This window comes from Monopterus albus, unplaced genomic scaffold (assembly GCF_001952655.1).
Source record: "Monopterus albus unplaced genomic scaffold, M_albus_1.0 scaffold91.1, whole genome shotgun sequence".
Classification (NCBI taxonomy): Eukaryota; Metazoa; Chordata; class Actinopteri; order Synbranchiformes; family Synbranchidae; genus Monopterus; species Monopterus albus.
The window spans coordinates 418937-439759 of NW_018127971.1; the positions used below are offsets into that span (position 1 = coordinate 418937).

Here is a 20823-nt window from a genome sequence, read left to right on the forward strand (position 1 = left end):
TAATGCTAACATGCTTATGCTCAACAGGAATAATGTTTACCATGTTCATTGTCAGAGTTTATAGTGTTAGAATGCAAATATTCAAAAATGTACAATAAACACAAAGTACAGCTGAGCTTGATTGCAGTCATTATTTTTACTGGTATTGAACAAATTAAAAATCTGACCCAATTATGGTGCTGGAATAAAAGTCATCGGAAAGTTATTACAGTTTATCCTGAGAGGACAATTAATGTTTAAACAAAAAAGTCAGAGAATCACCAAAGTCATTAGGATCCATCTTCTGGGACATTTAATATGGGTCCAACAAATAGTTTTTGAGATATTTTTGTCTGGACCACAGTTGTAGATGACAAATATTTCTCTAGCATAGTTAAAATGAAAAGATTTGACAAGTTCATACCTTGGTAAGGATGTCATTTGCTATGTCGTACAGTGTGTTGTCACTCCCAGAGCTACCTCCTCCCTTAGCTCCACCACCCTGGGTGAGTAGCAGTGACTCAAACAGTAACTTTGTCTGCTGAAGATCTTTCGAAATGTCCACATTTTCATGCAACCCAAACACCTCTGGATGTTGGCTGAATGGAAGTTCCTAACACAGCAAAGATACTTTTGCTCAGTTGGAAATCATCATATTAAAAAAACAAACAAATCTGTCCTCTTGATGTGTGTTAGCTTATGTGATTATTACCTTGATAAATTCAATGTAGTCCTCATAGATAGATTTAGGTGGAGTATAGTAGTCACCACTAGGTGAGAAAGGGTAGCGATGTTTCTCAATGATGTTCTTGTTGTAGAAGTCTGCCAAGATAGTCATCAGGAGCCGCCTATCCCAGTCATCTGTCACACGGCCACCATAGTTACACTCTCCAGTCAGATACGTTATGGCCTCGAAGGGCACCTCATCATATTCGTTCACAAACAGCTAAAGAGGAAAAGAAATGACATGCATTTGAAATTATTGTGATGTAGAAACTCAGCCACTAAGTCTCTGAATGAATACCTGTAGCTGTTGGGTGCTTATGCGGAGGTCGGACTCATTGAAGCCATAGGGAATATTCCAGCCCAGTGGACCAAACTTCGTTCTTTCCTGAACAAGAGCATGGAAGAAGCACAATCCATACAGGAGCTTTTCCCAAATCTGGTGGAGAAATCAAAGAGTCAGAGAATGCTCCCTGTGTGACAGAAAAATTAAATAAATAAATGCCAACTCCTGTGGCATACAAAATGAAAACGAGTTTCTCCCTGACCCACCAGCTCCTTATTTGGACAGTTATTGAAGAAGTTTGGATCTGAAACAGGATCTGACAAGTAAGACTGTAGTAAGTTGAGACGGAGTCCTGTAGGAGGCTCGTTTGTCATTTTCACTCCATTCTGCAGGATAGTCACTGGAAACTGATATAAGAAAGGAAGTTATTTCTTTAGACTCAAATGAAATCTCTCTATGCACATGTTCAGAATAAAATGAACTATGCTTTACCTTCGATGAAGGGTAGCTTGTCAGCCAAAGGCGGAAGTCTGGGTGGCATGTCGCTGGACTTAAATCCTCACAGATTTTCTCCAGGGTGGGCATCCAGGAAACAGCCAGGTGACAGTTCTGCAAACACACCCATGTCCCTTCCTGCCTAGCTGTGGATATCATTTTAGCAGCAATGGGGCCCTGGCCCTGACCAAGAGAGATGGACTGGAACTTGGCACCGTCCATGTTCTTGTCACTGGCAAACTTCAGTAAACCTGTGGAAGGATAATGTTAGTTGTAATGATTTTCAGGGGTGGCACTGTGTGAAACATTGACTACCAACCCTTGGTACTGTAAGACCTACTAGCCATGGGGTCAGCTCCTGGAGAAAGCACAAACACAAGTGGGATGGTGGAGTTGGAGTCCAGGTAACTCTTACTCAGGTCAAAAGGAGGGGGCTGTACAAACATCTTCCCCAGTTTGCCAGTCACATATTCAATCACAGCTGGCACTATCTTATCAGGCCTGAGACAGCGAATAAGGATCATTTTCTGCAGGTCATTGAGTTGTTCACACCATGGACTGGGCAGGGAAATGTTGCATGGCTCATTGCTGTCATAAATAGGCTTGAAGTCTTCTGGGCACTTGATGAAAGCCTCTCTGTGTAACAAATAAACTCATGTTCACTCCATTAGTCAAGAGTAATTCATAGTGACAAACAGCATAGACAACTAATGGAAGGAAATCTTTGTCTGAGTGAGTAATGCTTTTTACTTTATTCCTCGTAAGCTAGGCAGTTCACTGGCTCTACAGATCTCATCCCAGCTCTTGTCCTGTAGCCATCTGGGGTCGGGGTTTGCAGTGGTGTTCTGCAGGCCCACGCCTCCAGTAAGCAAGAACATGAAGTCAGAGTATCCAATCTCCTGTTTTGCTCTGACAAAATATCAATATAAGATAGCACATTATATAATTCAGATGTTGTATTTTCAATTAAGAACTTGGTTAAAACTTGAAATCACATAAACCTAATTCATTTAATCAATGTCCCCCAGTAGTTTTACCACTTACAGGAGCAGCTTGCAGCAGAGGAGGAAGGAGAAGAGAAGTTTGTCCTTCTCAAACAGAGAGCGACACACATTGCAATACAGGCTATAGGTGAAGTGATCAATCAGGTATCGAAGCCTCTTCTCCAGGATCTTGGACTTGTTACTGATGAATAAAAGCCAAAGCATAAGGCGCTTGAGACAAACAAAGAACATCTCCTAAAAGTTAAATAAGCCTATGCATATACTACATCAACTACCACAGTGTGGAATTTGTCTTTGTCTCACAATAACAAATTCTAACTGAATCTTTGCTGACTGACTGAGGAAAGCGCTCAGTTTCTTACCACTGCTTAGTGCCACTTAAGTCAAAAATGCTTAGCATACAAAAATACATATTTGCAATATCTTCAAACGCTACTTGTGTTAATATAGTACAAAAATGTATATTTCCTATGTGTAAAGACCATATCTTCAAATTTGTCCCCCTCACCTCCAGATGCTGCTTAAGAATACTTTTTGCTTTTACTCTATTCTTAATCACAAATGTGTGGTTTATTGATAGAATTACATTTTCCTAGATGTGGTTCAAGTTAAAAGATATTATGATGTAAAATTTGACTGTAGTTCTGACTCAGACAAGAACTGAGCCTGACATCCAGACAGATACTAGGTGAGCTGGCTGTCAAAAGTGTGATTCTTGTGTGACATTCAAGCTTCTGTTCATGTACAACAGATGGACAACAATGTTAACTAAACTGCTAGTACAGTCTTAAAATCCCAGCAGATCTGTCTCAGTGACAGACCTCTTTTGGGGCACTGCAGAATGCTCTTCGTGTGCACCACTCACCTGTCTAGTATAGAGTTAATGTAGAGGTTGACAAACCAACTGAGAGAGTACTGGTACATAGGGTCTATGTTGGTCAGATCAGCAATGCTGAAGAACAAGATGGAGGAGTGCTTGGCAATGGCTCTGTACCCCTCTCTAGACTCTGCTATCTGGATCTCTGTCTTCTTTGCAATCTGGGGAATATGTACGGTTGGAAGTTAATTTACCAAGTTTCCCATATAGCACATTCACAATTCATATCTCATTTTCTCTGTGGTTCACACCTGCTGTTTCTCGGTAATCTCATTGGACATGATCTTCGCAGAGTCTAGAATCTGAATAGCACTCTCGTCCTCCAAAATATTTCCCTTGGAGCACTGCAGTGTCTCCAAGATTTTGTCCTCAATTTCCTTTAACTGCCTCTTATTTTCAGCTGACTGCAGGATTAGCGCATTTCTCTCCCCTTCCAGTTCTGGCCTGTGAGCAGATGAAGCCGAAACAAGGCTCTAACAAGGTGACAAAAAGTATTTCAGTAGAATACCAAAGTGATCATTACTACCTCTCCTTGGCAACCACAATCCCCAGCAGCTGGTCCTCCAGGCCCTCTGGGGTGATCATGAAATTGAGCAGGGACACCTTGGTGGCCAGTTCTGGTAGATAATGGGGGTTCCTCAGCTTAGTGGTGATGTAGAAACGGAAATTAGAAGAGTATTCAATCACACTCTCTCCAAGCCTGATGCAGTCTACACCACCTAGTTGAAACAAAAATTTCTGAATTTAGAATTTTCACAGTGTTTAAACTCAAATCTCAGATATTCATCTGACAACTATACCATACTTTGTTTGAAGGTCTGTTTGAGCAACAGTGGTTCCAGTGAGGGATCCAGCTCCTCCCCTACATTTTCCAGCAACAAGGGTGTTCCAAACTGAACACAGTTTTCCAAAGTTCTCATGTAGTCTGCGTCGGTCAGCTTGATTACACTCAGGTTGTTGTCCTTCTCTAAATTCTTCACCCACTTGTTGGCCTGACCCTGAGGGTCAATCATCAAGGGCCTGTGAGGACACAAACATTAAAGATGAGATAAATCTTAGGTAAACTGTACACATCTAATGCCAGTTTTATTAATACTCCTATTTTACTCATTTACCCAAAAACTGGATATTTTGTGACACGTTTAATTAGCAACCACCATTCATCAAAACAGACTCACCATCTACGGGAATTGCTGACTATGACCCCATTGTCAACAGAGAAAGCGTCACTGGGAAGGCCTGCAATGTTCCATGCCCTGATGTTAATGGGATCCCCCAGGGTCTTACTAAGAGAGAAGTCATCTGAAGATGGAATGTTCCTTGACTAAAGATTTTGAGGTAGGTGAAAGAAAGATCAGCAATTAATTAATTATTAATTTAAAGACAATGACTAAACAAATATCTAAATAAAGAACTGGAGAACTGGAGAACTGTTACTTGGCAGAGTTTGGTCCATGATTTGGTGCAGTCCTCCCTGAAGCCAGAAGTGAAAGCTCCAAGGTAGGCAATAACACCAGCAGAGATCAGAACATCCCCAGTCAGGTTGTCATATATGTTCTGCAGGTCATCTGCTGCCTTAGACCATCTAGAGGCAGAAATGATTTCAGTCAGTGGAGTAACTGTAAATGATTTAATTGCTGAAAATAACAAACTAAAAAATATTTTTGTGCATCATCGTCATCACCTGGTCTTCTCTCCGCCCAGACCATTAATGAGTTTCTCAGCCCTCTCCAACTTCATGGTACACATTTCCCACTGTAACTCCAACTGAACCTTGTTTTCTGTCGTCTCCTTCAAGGTTTTTTGAAGTTCATTGTAATGGTCCTCCACCTCCTTTAACTCGGCTTTCTTCTGGGCCAGCACGGCCATGGCAGCTGTTCGGGACCTCTGGGCTTCTTCAAGACGGGCCTTCTTAGGAGCCATAATCTAAAACCACGGGGAGTGGTTGAAAACAAAAAATGAGTTTAAGCAAGCATACACATGTTATCAAGACTGGTCATGAGAATAAATTTGATCAAATCCAGGAACACTGCACCTTGTTCATCCTGTCAAACAACTCCAATGCTTTGATCCACTTGCAGAGGCCCTCTGCTGCAGAGGAGGCCTTTGCCACTTTACTGGGGTCAAAGTCTTGATTAGTCATGTACTCACTACGAATTTTTTGCAGGACATGGACCTGTCATGAAGAGATAGTAGAGATAATCAGATCAAAATACAAGTGCTCTCTTTAATAGGACTGTTGTTTTCCTGACACTCACAGGAATATTTTCCTTGTCATAATTTTTGAGATCTTGTAAAAAGTTCATATCGCCCAGTAACTTCTTGCTTGGACCCCAGTAGTCCAAAACCTAGACAAAGAAAAAAACACGCTACTCATCAGGATATTAATACAAATTGCAGAGTCATGAGCTTTTGCTAAAAATAAATAGCAGACAATCACAACCATCACAGCTTAAATAAAAAGATATATGTCTTAGTCCAACCTTTTTTCCAGTCCCAGCTGGGTCAGTTATTTTATCGGGCTTTATGTCCTTCATCACGCACACAGCTGCCATCACCAGCTTCACCCCTGAAGGAGGATTTTTCATTGACTTCACAATTGTAATATCAGGGGGCTGAAATGAAAGAGGGAACTCAACTTATTCAACTGTCTAAACTGCAATGGTCTTAACATGGTACAAAAAAGCTGTATAATTGAACAGTGTTCACTTTCAAAGTGTCCAAGGCAGATTTAGCATCCAAATAGGCAGGAATGGACACAGCCAAGTCACTCTCACACTCCTTCTTCAGAGCCTCAGCCTCATTATTTGCTATAGTTGCTGCCTCCTCATCAGCACGCACAACATTACGTTTAGCTTCCATCTTCAAAGACTGCTCTTCAACCACCTGAAAGTCATCACAGTAGTATATGTATGAAGTCAGTGAAGTCATATATACAGTATATGTGATTTAAGGTGAATAAAGATTTATTCACCGCCATTATTTTGGTGTTTTCTGTCTTTGCTGCTTCCAGTTCGGGCTGTATTTTGGCTTGTTCCATCTTCATCTCACCCACCTACAGAAAGACATTATTAAAATAACAAAATAAGTCATGGCAAGGGTATGCACAGCATTAAAAGACAAAAACAAAAGAACTTAGGTAAACGTGGTGCTGTATATACCTGAAATTCAGCAAAAGCTAGTTTATCCAAGCCACTGGTATACCTCTCTTTTGCTTTCATGACAGTGTCTCTTTTCTGAGTGAGCAGCAGACGGAAAGCTGCAATCAATTCCAAATAGGATGTGGATGTCACATAGTTATGGCAACCAAGCTCAGAGAGAAATCTGCAATAAAAAACAATAGTGTAATTAAGGACTAAATGCACTTTACCTTTGAATATATGAGTAATAAATAGCCACAGCTCATACCTCTCTGAGAGCTGTTTGGAAGAGGTATGGAATTTTTTGCAGATGGGTATAACCTGCTGTCTCTCATTTTCACTCATATCTAGTGACTCCAGGAAGGAGTTGGCTACTTGCTCAAGAGCCTCCTCTGGCCATGGCTATCAGGGCAAAGACACAAAAAGGATGGTGAGGATAGGAACCAAACAAGAGCATGCAACAACAGATGCTGACCCTATCAATAATAGTGTCTGTTAGTTAAACTTTGATGTTTTCTCATTGGAGTGCAGGTGGCTATCTGATTGACCGATGAAGTATGTTTTAATGGAGATACAGTGCTTAAATGCAACCATAAATGAATGCTTCCTAATGCTTATATAGTACCTGGAACCAGTCAATGGTACAGCAGTTGATAAGAGATGGAAACTGTCGCAGGCGATTTCGAAAGGCATCTCCAATGGGACTAAAGGCCACAACTATGTGCAGGTTCTCCCTACAGCGAGCCACAAAGAATGCAAACAGAGTCAAAGGGCTCAACTCCAAATTCTTGTTACCCGCCTGGGCAATGGGGCGTACTGCCTAAAAAAGGAGAAAAGGTGTAAGAGTTATAGTAAATATATAAATGAATAGGGCTTTTATAGATATAATAGGATCTATAAGGGTTTATAATACCCCTACCTCCATTATTTCTTGTTTCTCATCTATGGTAAACAGGTTAGGCACCTCTCCTGAGTTCAGGATACTGTCCACATCTTCTAGAAAAACCTCGTCTTTGATTTGAACATCAGTTAGCAAGAACACAGTCTTTTGACCCTTCACCCCAGCATTTTTCAGCAGCATCTGTAGTATATGGAAGACCATGGAGACTAAGTAGGTTAAAATATGTTCACAGCTGTTTGAACATAAAAAATGGTAACATATAAAATAGTAAGAACACAAAACTACGCACAAAGCATTAGAATAACAGGACACAGAATTCTGACGTAAACCATACAGCTAACCTTGAGGTCATCTCTCCACTCAGTCATGCCATAGCTCTTAGAAATCTCAGGCTGGAACATGGTCATGCGGGCCATGGATGCGGCCAAACGGGTGATGGACTGGCGTCCACTGCCCCCCACTCCCACAAGCAGGGAATTGCCTCCTGGCTGCTTCAACACACGGCTGATACGGGACAGATGCTCCAGGACATAGCTACATTATGCAGTGAGGGGGGTTTTTTTCAGTTAATTAAAGTTCCATGCAAAGACTGAGTTATCGAACTCTAACTTGCTGTGTAAAAAAATCACATAATTTGGCTGGATGTTCAGTTGAAAAATCTCTACTGTCTTATAAGAATTCAAATTCTTTAACAATGTGACTGCAGTTCATATAGTTGAATTAACTTTGCAGCATCAATGCTATTTACCGGAAGATGACAAGGTTCATGCGGTTCTTGTGCATCTGGTTGTAGTCATCAAGACATGACGTCGCCACCTCAGCAAAGCTTTCCATTGAGGGCACCTCAGCATACAGGCGCTCACCATCCTCTAGGTCAGGGTTCATGTAGTCACCAAACAGAAGATTCTGCATATCTTCCTCAACCAGCTGAAAAAGAAAGACATTTGATGGCACAAATTAAAACATACATTTTTCAATTTGTTTCATTTTCTATTAAGAGAGCACAAATACAGTTAGTGATGTTTCATGTGCTTGTATAAAATATTCAAAAATATATATAAAAACTTTTTAGATCCATGGAAGCAGGGCATTACAAAACAGCTCCTCTTCTTTCCTACTAACATAATAGGAAACATAATAATAGTAAAAACTGCATGATACCACATTGCCAAAAATTATTTTCACTTGACAGGATTTCTTAAAACAAGATCAAATTAAAAATAAAATACATAATTTTTTTTAAAAACATGCTGCTATTCTTGTTCTTAGATAAGAACGTCACACAGGCAACACCTGTAAGAGCATTGTCCAACATGGTTTTAACCCTTTAATCTTCAAGCTGGGAGATGTGTGCTAACAACTGAGCCACCACACCAACTGACTACTGGCTCTGTGTCTGCAGATCTCATTGTACACTTATCTCACATACTCAGACAAAGAATATTTTCCAGTGTACAAAAAAAAAAAAACTAATAAAACTGAATGGCAGCTTACTTTATTGCCTTGTTTCAGGTGGTCAAACACCTGGTCAAAAGACTCTTTGAAGTGATCTTTGAGAATGCTGTTCATCAGCTGGTAGAGCCATGCTCGATCTTTGTCATCCACCAGACGGTCATAGTAGACACGGAAGACCTCGTGGACAAACAAGCGTATCATAGTGTGCTTGTTCTTCAGAGACTGCTTCTTCACCAGCAAGCAGCCTTGGATAACACGTGAGAAGTCCCGCAGGTTGAAGGTGTAGTGAGACTTGGCTGGAGATGGAAGCAGATTCATCTTGGCTTTCTTATACACCTTTGAGAATTGAAGCCAAAATATGATTGATAAAAGCATTTTACACATGAAAACAAGTTCTTTTGATACCACTGTGTGTCTTTAAGGGACTCACTTCCATGGTAGCTGCGACTATTTGGTTGCCAACAGTAAAATATTCAGGTGGGAAGTCAGAGTTTTTAAGATAAAAGGCCACCACGTTGGAGAAGATGCGAACCATGGTGTCATCACTGAAGGCATTAATGCTAACAATGTTGAAGTGCCGCAGGAAGCGAGATGTCACAGCATTTCTCCCACCGCCAGGGGGACCCATAGCTGAGATGAGCAGGAGGTCAACAAGAGTAATGCTGGATGCATCCTTCAGGTCATACCTGCCCAAAAATAACAAATGAGGTAATAAATTCTTCCATTCAGTAAATTTACTCCTCTGGCATCTAAAAGTGGATGGTTCCTACCAGGTTCCATGATCTATGTACTGTCGAAGAAGCTCCACAGGAGGCTGTGCTCCAAACTGTTCCAATGCAGGCATGTTCATGTCATCTACAAAGAAGATATACTTCTTTCCCATGGGTGGGCCAAACGTTCCCTTCTTTCTCTTATCTAACCTGGACATGATGATATTCTGAAATATGCAATAAATACATAATAAAAGACTAAATTAAAAGGATTACACTTTCTTGCTTGTTTAGATGATCTCATAACATCTTGGATTAATAATGTACTCTGTTTATCTTTTCATAATAATCCAAAATCTTTCAACCATGGTTCCTAACTTCTGACCTGGGTTTGGTTGGCACTAGTGCGGGCTGAAAAATTGATGAAGAAGGGTAAAAACCGATCTTTGTCCAGATTGTTCATCAGTTTCTCCTTCACATACAATGATTTCCCAGTGCCAGTAGGACCAACAAACAGCAGAGGCCTGAATATAGTGACAAAAAAAGTCAAAATATGTGTTATTAGATTAAATGTAAAAAAATTTTAGGGTAATATAGAATGAGTTCTAATAGGAAAAACAGCATGCACGGACAAGACATTTCTAACATTTGTGTTGATTAATGTCACTGTGACCCCTATGAATAGTTACACTCCATAGCTGATGCAGAGGTCCATGAGGTAGCTGTATCGAACTGTGTCTATGGTGGGTACAATGATGTCCTGCACTTTGGTGTTTTTATCCCCCAAGCTAACATTCTTGATGGCATCATTCCAGTGAATCCACCGGCCTTTTCCTTTAAACTGTGTAAGAGATCACAATCTGATTTACTGATTTAAACACAAGTGAAAAACCTGTAAGTGACATTAGTACACAATACCTCATAAAAATAGTCATACACCAGGCCTTTCTCATCCATTGGACACTCCCATTTTCCCACAGTGGCAGGGATTGGATGTTCTGTCTTTCCTGACACAGTCACTCTGAAAAATGCACTAAATTTCTCTCTGCTGTCAGCATCACAGCTCCCACCCACAGACCACACCAGGGAGAATGCAAAAGCTGCCTGCGATAATAAAGAAAGACAAGGAGAGATGTCATACAAAAACATAATTTAACTGAAATAGAAAGTGAAAATACAAAAACACTGAAACATTTACATGAAGATACAAAGGTTTGTAAGGTGCAGTTCTAAAGCAAGGTAAGGTTATAATGTTATTAAAGATGATATAATGATTCGGTCCTTTTACCATGATCCAGGTGTGAATATTTTTATCCTCAGGATGCTCATTTACAGGTTCAGTGAGCAGCATCTCACACAGTCGACACAAGGACACCACAGCGTTACTGTTGCTAGTGGAAACAACTTCCTGTAAAGAAAACCATATTGCAGCATGACAAAACATCTTTGGTTTTAATATTATTGTCTTTAGCCTTTACTTAACAGTAGCTTATAGCCAGAACCAAACTAGGAATGTTGCAGTTATGTGGCATGTAACTTATGTGGCTACCAGAGCAATGCAAAAATGTAAGCTTCTAAATATTCTACAGATATTTGTGCCTGGATTGTTCTGGGGCCTGTGGCCACTTACTCTACATTGTTTACGCAGCATCTTGAGGGCAGGCGGCAGGAGCCATTGAAATAGCTCCAGCAGCAGGGAGCGGTTGTCTGGGCTCTGCAGAGCATCAGGGAGCGTGTTCATCCAGGAAATCACCAAGGGCATCCAGCCCAACTGAGATGGTTCCATGTAGATCATACCACATCGACTGACTGTGGCAGGCTGCAGTGGGAGAAAATAACAAGACCTTTTCATGACATCATTATATTCTTTGGTCAGTCTAGGTACTATAACTGACTAATAACAAGTTTTTGAAGATGATACTGATGTAAATAGTTGGGATTTTAACTAATCCAATAACAATATACTGGACAATATCACTATTTTCAGAATAAATAATCTTAATTTGGAAGCCTTAGATTTTTTTTTACATACTGAGCTACACATGATACAATTGAAAAATCTACTTGTCACTGCTCTCTGGTGGACACACCATGTAATAGTTGTTTACAAAGGTCAAGTGGCTAATCAAATGCTAATCAAGCATCTTGATAACCCTCCAGCAAAAGGAATTATTAAACTTTAAAACTGGATATTAAAATCAAATCTAAATTATGCCAGAAAAAAAGCATCTTTTATTCCAAACATCTAACTTACAGAAGCCTGAGACAGATCCATTGCTTCAAAAATCAGACTCATCTGACTGGACATCTGGATGATCTCACCGCTCATCAGACACAACTTGGAGGAAGTGTAAAGTAATAAAAATCTTGCTCACAATGTGAGAAACAAGTACATACTACATAAAACTTAGAAATACAACAGTGTCAAAGGTTTTTAATGTCTCTTATTTACCTTTTTGTTGTCGTCCAGCACAGTGTTCATGCTTTCAATCCACAGTGTATCTATGGGACCATCAAACACCACCCATTTACGGTGTGGTGTGTCAGCTGATGCAAACTCACGAAATGTGTTGGCCACAATCCCAGCTGTCCACTGATGACATGGAAAAGCAAAAGGTGAGAACAAAAGCCCACCTGTTGTCTCATTACACCATGTATTACAGGATAAATACAAGACGCTCCATTAATGGGCCTACCTCATGGGAAACTAGATCAAACTGCCCAAACAGCTGTCCCATGGTGATGGATTTTGGGTTTAATGTCATGAAAATGACCTCCTCCTCACCATACCCTCTCTTATTCATAAGAGTCAGAGTGTCAGCAAGAACGTGTAGCACTTTAGTCTTCCCAGCAAAGGATTCTCCCACAAGCATGAACCTGATATACAGTAAAATAGATGCACTATTGTTTCTGAAATATTCCCTTCAGGTCACATCCTAGTCATGTGAAATAATATAACTGGAAATATGATAAGAATCTGGTAAGATGGTAAGTTCTATGGTAAGATGGGAAATATAACATACCCATGTCTGACTATCATCATCTCATATGTCTGAATTATCTTCTGTAAGAAGACTTCTGTTGGCTGTACATTGTGCTTTTTACAGGATTCTACAGCAGCCTCTAGAAACAGCTACCAAGGATATGAAAAAAACTGATTATACAATTCAATATTAATAATGCATAGGCATTCTTAGATTTACTACAAAAGAACAAGTAATGGCATCAACTTATCTGACCTGATAGTCAGCCTCAGGGAGGGAGATGTCTGGGAACAAATCACTGGTGATTCCATTGAATAGCAGAATATCATGGGAGAGAAACTTGGACTCATTAACGTCCTTTATGGACCTCAGGAGCTGCAACATGTGGAAAAAGTGGATGGTCAATGACTGCATATCAACTGAAAAACCAAAAAACTTCTCACTTAGGACACTGTATGAACAAATGATTAGCAAATGCACTCATTCAAGGACACTGTATGGACAAATGATTAGCAAATGCACTCATTCAGCTCAAATACCAGTATGTCCTCATTCTCATCAGGAAACTTGAGCTTGAGGTTTCCTGCAGCAATGAGTACAGCTTTGACAGCCCTCATGCCATAATCATAATGGAACTGGGAGGAGAGCTGCTCAGAACAGAGCCTGTAGGTCATCACAATCTTCACTGACAGAGGTTTGGCATTGAGGAAGCCATACGAATACAGCGAGATCTCCGCTATCAGTGCATAGTTGGGGACCATCATAGCCACTGTTCGGAACAACACCTACACAGAAAAGAAAAGACAGAAATTTACATACTGTAAATCTGTTAATGCCAATGTTAGACAGTAGCACATTTTCTATTATTACTAATTGAAGGAGTTTAAAAGCAGCATCAGCACATCACAGTGTATAATTTGATGTTGGAAAGTTGGTTGAATGAACTGAAACATTGATTAATATCACAAATGATACACAATATGTAATAGCCAATACAGTATATTCATCTTTGACAATGAAGAGCCACAATATTTCACTGATTAAAGACCTTAAGGTTGTCTGGAAGTTCTGAGCGTCCCGCATAGCCAGGGTTCATTGTGATGGACACAAAGCAATTGGGATTGAGTTTGAGCATTGTTCCTTCAAATTCAAAGTATTCCAACTTCTGCTCGATAGCCCTCTGGATGCAGAGTACCTGCTGGGCTACTACAGACAGCACCTCCAGCTCAATACGGTTGAACTCATCAAAGCATGCCCATGCACCAGAGGAAGCCAGACCTTTAAAAAACTATGAGATGTTGCACCAAATTACATGTTAAAGAAGGTTTGATTTCTAACTATGGCATTATAAGTATAAATATACATTCAACATTTTTTTTTGCTCATGTTACTTTGCCCATAGCAAGGTAATCCAGTCCATCAGAACAATTGAAGACCACACATTGCACCGCTAGAGCTTTAGCTAGATCTTTGGTGGTTTCTGTCTTTCCTGTTCCAGCCGGACCTTCAGGTGCACCACCCAAATTCAGGTAGAATGCACCGATCTAAAACAGAAGAAGGGTTTTGGAATTTAATATTAAAATATCAGATCATTCTGCAGTGTGGATCTAATAAAAAATATTTTACCAGAGTTCGATAGCATCTGTCAGTCAGTGGAGTGATGACTAGACGTGGTGAGTTCCCCAGGTACTCATAGGCATACTTAACATCACAATTTATTATTTTAACATGAACATTGTCATTGCTCCAGTAATAACGAAGCTGGGCTAGCCACTGGAAGTCTGTTTCACGTGATATCCCTGTTAAAAGCAGACAGCTATTATTAGATTTGAAAAGTAGTTTTTCTAAGTGCTGTTATTAGCTCAGTATTTTGCACCACGAAGTACCTTTCTCAATAAGCTCCATGACCACATCCCTTGCATGGACATCAATTGTGACCAGTGCCCCTAAAGTGATCCGTGTTTGTTTGGGCAGTTTGCCTCTCACCAACTCCACAATATCATTCAGCTGACTTTGGAGTTGCTGATAGTAGTTCTTCAAACCCTACAGAGAAGAAAAGCCCAGTTATTTTAATTTTTTACCCAAAGTATTAAATACTATTAAGTTGTCATACTGATCTAGAGAAAGTCTGGTCAGTCAGAAGTGAAACACATCATTACTCCGAATCTCTAAACTATAAAAATTCATAACAGGTGCACAGCACCATTACTAGACTGGGATGAAGTAGTGGTAAATCAAGTTGTGATTTTAAATAAACATTTTCAGAAATACATCTTCTCATATTCAGAAAAGCATAATTTCCACAAATTATGTCATAATTATTAAAAGTAAGAAAAAAAACTGTAAAAGCCTACATCAGCCCCTGCTCTGATGGCATCATGAACCTCCAAGGTCCAGAAAATCTGTGAGGTACAAAGCACCACCTGCCCAGGCCACTCCATGATCCACTGACTCCGTGCTGTTTCAGCATAGGCCTGTCAGTGTAAGAACTATATTAAGACCAACCTGAGAATGTCTAGATGAAACATATGACCCATACCCAGTATAATGGTATTAGCATTAACAAGTCACAGTACTGAATATTATTAAAGATACAGGAAACAGTGATCTCACCACCCTTGATTGGGCGATTACATCTCTGACACTGCAAAGCATCACATCCTCCACCTGCACCAGCCACTTCTCCACAGCTCCTTTGGCCTCAGATGTGGAGATATGCTGGATTAGTTGGACACGCTCCCCTTCACTGCTATACATGGCCTGAGCAAGGACAGTTATACAGTTTAACAATGGTTTATCAATCATGGTGCCATATAACTATAACAATATGTGTCACTGCCTTACCTGGATATCCAGATTTGGCAGGAAGTCCAGTTTAGAAATACCCTCAAAGCATTTTTTTAAATGAGGCTGCACTCGTAGTGGGTCCTTGGTCTCACACAGAATCTCCAGCATTTCTTCATTGGACAAAAAGAAGAACCTGGTGGGGACATTTTCAACAAGGATAAGAATCTGTGATGTTAACAAAGCTCTTGACAAAAGAGGCACTTGCAAACTTTTTTGTTTACCGTGGAAAAAATAGACGTTTCTTCTCCAGATAGGTATTCAGTCCTTTCATAATGCTATCGAGGAGGCTGTTGGCATTTTGCAATTTCTCTAGCAAACTAGGAAACGAGGTTGCTGGCAGAACCTGTGATTACAAATCATCAGCAACCTGAAACAATGAGTCTTTCAGATTTTCTTTTTTTCTTTTAAATGTGGTCAATGTAAGTACCTTAGGGTCCTTAACGCAGTGTCTCATGATCTCTTTCCAGTTTTTGTCAACAATCTGGAAAAGTTGCCCCTCTTCAGGAACCTGCTGCATGATGTCTTGAGAAGAGAAAATGGGCTCCAGGTAAAGCCACTGGCCCTGCACTTTCAGCCACTCATCTATGATTTCCTGGATATGAAGCAGACGCTTCTCCCACAGCTGAGGTCAAATAACAAGACGTTAAAGTTGTGCATGACTGGTTATGAGCAGAATTTAAACATGTCCAGCTGGCAGAACTCTCATGCAATGTCTGCATTTATTCATTATCATTAGCTAAATAAATGCTCTGAAACTTGAAGCTAACCTTGATCTCATTTTCAAAGGGTTTAATGAATGGTGATCCCCTCATAGTCTGAGTCTTCACAATCTGGTCATCCAGCATTGTCTGAACCTCATCCAAGGCAGTCAGGATGAATACTCCAGTCTCCCTGTAAAGCTGGTGATTGAAAGAAGCACCATCCAAATCATGTACCATGTCTTGCATAGCCTTCTCCAGTGACAACTCCTGTAGAGACACATAATGTGGATATATACTGTGACATTCAACACACACATTTAGGATTATAGGTTTCATCAAGTGCTATAGAAGCAAATACAAATTTTCAGGAGTCTCACTTTACTAGCAGCAGCACTAATAGACTCAAACTGTTCCAGGTAAGGAGTCAGGTTTTGTTGGAGAATTTTACGTAGTGTAGTATCAAAGTCAGGAGTGAGGTTATACCCCACTATCTCTGACATCTGATCCCAGTGGCGAGCTCTGATGCCCCGGTTACAAAAGACAGACACTACCGGGATATGGTTCTGTTGACACAAGGCACATTTCACATAATGGTTTAGTATCACACAAGACTCCACTTACTACAAGCCTCAGTATTATTATATAAAATACCTTGAACTCTTTAATCTGCTCCATCACAGTGGAACACAAATGTATTGTGAGGTTTTCTGGCTTTCTTGCATCATCCTCACTAGGTTGTTTCCTAGACTTGCCATGAATGTTCTCCATCTCTTGTTCAGCCTTGATCTGTTTCTGTTGGAAAAACTTCAGCATCTTGAAGATCTCCCTAAAGAACTCATCCACTTTTGTGTCTATGCTCTCGCCATCTAGGCCTTCGAAGGAACCGTCCATCCACCTATACACAAAGAGGATAGAAGCTTACTAAGGAATATTTTTTAAATTAAAACACAACATACAATAAACTAAAATCTGACCTGTTCTCTGTCTGCTGCCACTTTAGCACAAGTCCAAACAACTTCTGATATGGCTCAATGTTCTCTTTGATGAGCTCAACTTCTGGGAAACAAGTTAGGTCCCAGTTGTAGAAGGCCTCTCCTTTGTTAATGAAGCTGATAGTCTCCTCAGCCTCCTGTAGAAGTTTCTGAACTGTTCTGACATCCATAACATACTGCCAAAAAATGATAATATGACAATTAAACCTGCAGCATGTTTCCAAAATAAATCTACCATGTGTGATCTAAAAAGGTGATAAAAAAAAACAACACAAAACAAAACTTAGCTTTGTGTTGAAGTGGAGAAAATGAAAAGGTCCTAACTGCAAAGTAGAATTGATTCACACAGACCAACCCTTCACTACAATTATGTCAAATTGCTTTTCTACTATTCTGATTATGCTGATTGGAAAGATTCTTTCTTGCCAAGAATTATATGGGAAGAACAATTCCACTCGCTGTTCAAAATGAAACTGAAGCCAGCAGACGTTTAGCTTATTTTAACTAAAGACCTGGAAACTAGGGAATACATTTAGCTGGTGCTGATATGCAAATTTTGTTGTCCTTGGACCAGACCCATGCTTCCCACTCTTCTCAGTCATTATGCTAAGCTAAGTTAACTGGCTGCATTATTATCAAACATAGTAGTTGTATGACTGCTTCAAGCAAGAAAGTGAATATGTGTACTTCCTGAAATGTTGAACTATTTATTTACGGTTGTATGAAAGTGCTAGTGATACTGTACCTGGGGCATCATCTTAGGATCAGAGCAGTATGAGAACTCCTTTATCCTGCGTCCCAACTTCTCCAGCTTTATCATTAATTTTTCTCTTTCAGCAAGCAGCTCCTGCTCTCCTTTCTCCTTGGCCGTTTGCATCACCTAAAAAATGACATAACTATTCAGAATCAGGTCATCCATGATATACTGTTGTAAGCAGACACATGAGCATTACCTCATCATGGAGCTCAAAGACATGACGAATGGTTTTTGGCCAGAGAAAGACAGTTGAATTAAGCTCCACATCCTCTGGCTCAATGATGTGGGCATCCAAAAGGTAGATCATTCTATAGTAGGCTTCCTGTCAGAACACAGTGTGGTAGTGAATGATAATAGAACTGATATAAGGTGACTTAAGTCAATTAGTATACTTGCAATTAAGCTACAGCTGACAGAACCAACAATCAGGTTACTCACCTTTAGTTTTTCATTGAGCTCTGCAATACCCTTTGTCTTAATGAAATTTATGTATTCAGTCATCTCAGTCATGTCCTCTCTAGTTTCTGGAACTTTCAAAGCTCTCTCTCTGATAGTTTTAAATTCATAGCAGATCCTTTAAATAGACACAGTAAGTATTAAATGTACATCACAATGTGAGTATTTTAACCACTGGACAGCTTTGCTTAAGACCGTTACAAAAGTGACTCACTGCAGATTTTGCTCACGATGACTAGAGATCAGTTTCTTCAGCAGTATTTCAGCATAGTTTTCGGCTTTGTTGGACAGCCCTTGTTTTAGTTCTTCACAGTCCAGATGGACCATTGTGAAGCGGGCTTTTGCTGGGAGGCTGATAATCTCCTTTGACAGAGCACGAAACTCCTCCACTTGCTTAAAAATAACATGAGATTACACACTGACAGTCATTAACAAGGCAAGAAAGACATAACATTTGCAGCATGAACTGAAGTTTATGAATTTTATTGTTACCTTAGTGTACTCATCAAAAGAGTGCTCCTCTTCAATGAATCTGTCCACTCTGGCCTGCGCAGTTCCATTGACTAGCCAGTCATAGCTGTTAACTGCAAAATAAAGCTGAAATATCAGCAATAAACTGAATTAAAATCAATGATGTAATGACAGGAAGTGACTGGATTATGTAACATCACCATAACTCTGGAAATGTTTGCTGGGTTCCTCTAGATTCTTCTCCAGAGCAGTCTTTACAGTGACCTCAGCCCAAGCAAGGACGTGATCAGGCACCCTAGCATCCACAAAGAAAGATGTGGCTTTTGTCCGCCATGACTGAGCCGTCTGAACTCTCTGTGGATGAATGGCATAGATTTCAATACTAGCTCTGAGGATATTTTTACATAAAAAATGTTCCATAAAGATCCTAACAGGGTCATTTACCTTTAACTGGGTATTGCACATAAACTCACCTGCAATGTATTTGTGATGGCATTAAGAATCCCAAACACAGCGGCTTCCAGATCTTGTACAGTAGGATAAATTTCCATCTTTTCATCATCAAATGTCAAGGCCATACGGAAAACGGGCAAACAGTGATGATCGCTTGGATCAAACAAACTGACAAACTCCTCTACGCTTCTCTGAAGAAAGGATTTTAACTGGGGATTTGCAAAAGAAAAATGTCCATGAATCTAAATGTGTAACATGCATTCAAAGAACCCTACAGTACACATACACATCTAATAAAACGAGTATCAATCAAATTGTATATTTTGCATTAAATGATGCCATTATAGCTTACAATCATCCATCGCCAGTTAAGTTTCTAATATATGCAGCAGTAAAGAGAGAAACCTTGACAATTTTTAGTTGTCAAAATGTCTTTAGCTGTCTTTCAATGTGTAATTCTAACAACTGACTTCCAAAAAATACAATGTAAGTCATTATTATAGCTAAGGACTGTTTCTACAGTTTGATGTGATGTTTTAAATAATGAATGATTCATTCAGAATTATCAAGTCAAACTAGTCTATAATCAGCATTATCTCACTTGATTGGAGATGAGGGTGGATGCACAGTTATAGAAGGAGTCCTGTTTCGCCTTTTTAACACCTTCCAGTATCTGTTCACTAGTTAGTAATTTGGTGACTTCCGGAAACCAGGTATTCATGATATGATCTTCTGTCCTCTTACACTCAACAGCCATCTTGTTCTGTATGCTCTTACAATCCAAGGGGCGTGAAGCCCTGAACCAACACAATTCAAAATGAAAGCAAAAAGAAACTTAAGCAAAACCTAATGTGAAATATCATAGTTATGTGCCTATTTTAACTGTGTAATGTTACATTCATTACTTCTCTTACCTCAGTCCTGTAAGATCAACCAGGACCAGTGGAGAAAATGTCAAGTAGCCAATATCCAAGACAGTCTGCATCACCGGATGAAGAATGAGCAAATTTGATTTTATAGTCTTGCGGTTTCTGATAAAGCTATCATGCCAAGGTTCAGCGATATCAAGAATTCTGCCAAAGATTGGAAGTATGTTTTAAAATACAACTCTTTGGTTATTGTACAAAAATTATTTGTGCACATCAGACACTCACTTTTGCTGGGGAACTGTCTGTTTTTCTGAGATGGTTTCTTCTATCTGTGGATCCTTTAGTACTGTGTCCACTAAAGGAGGTGAATATATGAAGCATAATGAGACATGGTTCACCTGTGTTCTACAATGCTCTGCAAGCATAGGCATTCATATGTAAACAAATACCTGTGTGCTTGATAATGACGTTGTCAAAGTCGTTGCGTACTTCCATGCAGAGCTCCTGTAGCAGCTTAATTTTCTCAGGGCTGTCTTTAAGTTTAGATGGGACTCGGGAAACAATGGAGTCTAGCCACTGCTGCTGAATTGGTGTGTATGGGTGGCGGGCCACCCACTGCTTTAGGGACATGTAGTTCATCTGCAAATGCAGCCAAAGTAAAATAGGAAAGGCATGACAGAAATAAATAAATAAAAACTGTCATACAGAGGGCATATAGATACT

General features: G+C 39.9%; 1 protein-coding gene across 1 annotated transcript in view; it reads right to left on the reverse strand.

The window, feature by feature from the left end:
• dnah12 (dynein, axonemal, heavy chain 12) overlaps nucleotides 1-20787 on the reverse strand; it is a 23175-nt gene extending 2388 nt beyond the window's left edge. The window contains exons 1-64 of the mRNA XM_020608068.1: nucleotides 20550-20787; nucleotides 20386-20455; nucleotides 20146-20304; nucleotides 19833-20028; nucleotides 19252-19440; nucleotides 18979-19132; nucleotides 18800-18891; nucleotides 18522-18700; nucleotides 18290-18425; nucleotides 18048-18173; nucleotides 17840-17974; nucleotides 17077-17270; nucleotides 16754-16997; nucleotides 16480-16665; nucleotides 16169-16369; nucleotides 15829-16023; nucleotides 15623-15744; nucleotides 15399-15534; nucleotides 15168-15314; nucleotides 14909-15028; nucleotides 14441-14597; nucleotides 14181-14353; nucleotides 13946-14098; nucleotides 13603-13842; nucleotides 13094-13339; nucleotides 12810-12929; nucleotides 12594-12703; nucleotides 12267-12447; nucleotides 12023-12163; nucleotides 11825-11908; nucleotides 11201-11389; nucleotides 10859-10978; nucleotides 10489-10674; nucleotides 10260-10411; nucleotides 9956-10094; nucleotides 9631-9797; nucleotides 9291-9546; nucleotides 8900-9196; nucleotides 8154-8332; nucleotides 7747-7939; nucleotides 7424-7585; nucleotides 7130-7324; nucleotides 6773-6906; nucleotides 6526-6688; nucleotides 6339-6419; nucleotides 6074-6250; nucleotides 5848-5979; nucleotides 5623-5712; nucleotides 5400-5540; nucleotides 5049-5290; nucleotides 4802-4949; nucleotides 4543-4688; nucleotides 4170-4384; nucleotides 3891-4083; nucleotides 3616-3808; nucleotides 3353-3525; nucleotides 2528-2668; nucleotides 2234-2392; nucleotides 1824-2119; nucleotides 1481-1734; nucleotides 1255-1395; nucleotides 1004-1141; nucleotides 692-925; nucleotides 404-592 (exon numbers count right to left, since the gene is read on the reverse strand). Of these exons, the coding sequence (XP_020463724.1) occupies nucleotides 404-592; nucleotides 692-925; nucleotides 1004-1141; nucleotides 1255-1395; nucleotides 1481-1734; nucleotides 1824-2119; nucleotides 2234-2392; nucleotides 2528-2668; nucleotides 3353-3525; nucleotides 3616-3808; nucleotides 3891-4083; nucleotides 4170-4384; nucleotides 4543-4688; nucleotides 4802-4949; nucleotides 5049-5290; nucleotides 5400-5540; nucleotides 5623-5712; nucleotides 5848-5979; nucleotides 6074-6250; nucleotides 6339-6419; nucleotides 6526-6688; nucleotides 6773-6906; nucleotides 7130-7324; nucleotides 7424-7585; nucleotides 7747-7939; nucleotides 8154-8332; nucleotides 8900-9196; nucleotides 9291-9546; nucleotides 9631-9797; nucleotides 9956-10094; nucleotides 10260-10411; nucleotides 10489-10674; nucleotides 10859-10978; nucleotides 11201-11389; nucleotides 11825-11908; nucleotides 12023-12163; nucleotides 12267-12447; nucleotides 12594-12703; nucleotides 12810-12929; nucleotides 13094-13339; nucleotides 13603-13842; nucleotides 13946-14098; nucleotides 14181-14353; nucleotides 14441-14597; nucleotides 14909-15028; nucleotides 15168-15314; nucleotides 15399-15534; nucleotides 15623-15744; nucleotides 15829-16023; nucleotides 16169-16369; nucleotides 16480-16665; nucleotides 16754-16997; nucleotides 17077-17270; nucleotides 17840-17974; nucleotides 18048-18173; nucleotides 18290-18425; nucleotides 18522-18700; nucleotides 18800-18891; nucleotides 18979-19132; nucleotides 19252-19440; nucleotides 19833-20028; nucleotides 20146-20304; nucleotides 20386-20455; nucleotides 20550-20739 (10791 nt within the window). The 5' untranslated portion in view covers nucleotides 20740-20787. The remainder of the gene's footprint in view (nucleotides 1-403; nucleotides 593-691; nucleotides 926-1003; nucleotides 1142-1254; nucleotides 1396-1480; nucleotides 1735-1823; nucleotides 2120-2233; nucleotides 2393-2527; nucleotides 2669-3352; nucleotides 3526-3615; nucleotides 3809-3890; nucleotides 4084-4169; nucleotides 4385-4542; nucleotides 4689-4801; nucleotides 4950-5048; nucleotides 5291-5399; nucleotides 5541-5622; nucleotides 5713-5847; nucleotides 5980-6073; nucleotides 6251-6338; nucleotides 6420-6525; nucleotides 6689-6772; nucleotides 6907-7129; nucleotides 7325-7423; nucleotides 7586-7746; nucleotides 7940-8153; nucleotides 8333-8899; nucleotides 9197-9290; nucleotides 9547-9630; nucleotides 9798-9955; nucleotides 10095-10259; nucleotides 10412-10488; nucleotides 10675-10858; nucleotides 10979-11200; nucleotides 11390-11824; nucleotides 11909-12022; nucleotides 12164-12266; nucleotides 12448-12593; nucleotides 12704-12809; nucleotides 12930-13093; nucleotides 13340-13602; nucleotides 13843-13945; nucleotides 14099-14180; nucleotides 14354-14440; nucleotides 14598-14908; nucleotides 15029-15167; nucleotides 15315-15398; nucleotides 15535-15622; nucleotides 15745-15828; nucleotides 16024-16168; nucleotides 16370-16479; nucleotides 16666-16753; nucleotides 16998-17076; nucleotides 17271-17839; nucleotides 17975-18047; nucleotides 18174-18289; nucleotides 18426-18521; nucleotides 18701-18799; nucleotides 18892-18978; nucleotides 19133-19251; nucleotides 19441-19832; nucleotides 20029-20145; nucleotides 20305-20385; nucleotides 20456-20549) is intronic.
• Nucleotides 20788-20823: the final 36 nt, after the last annotated feature.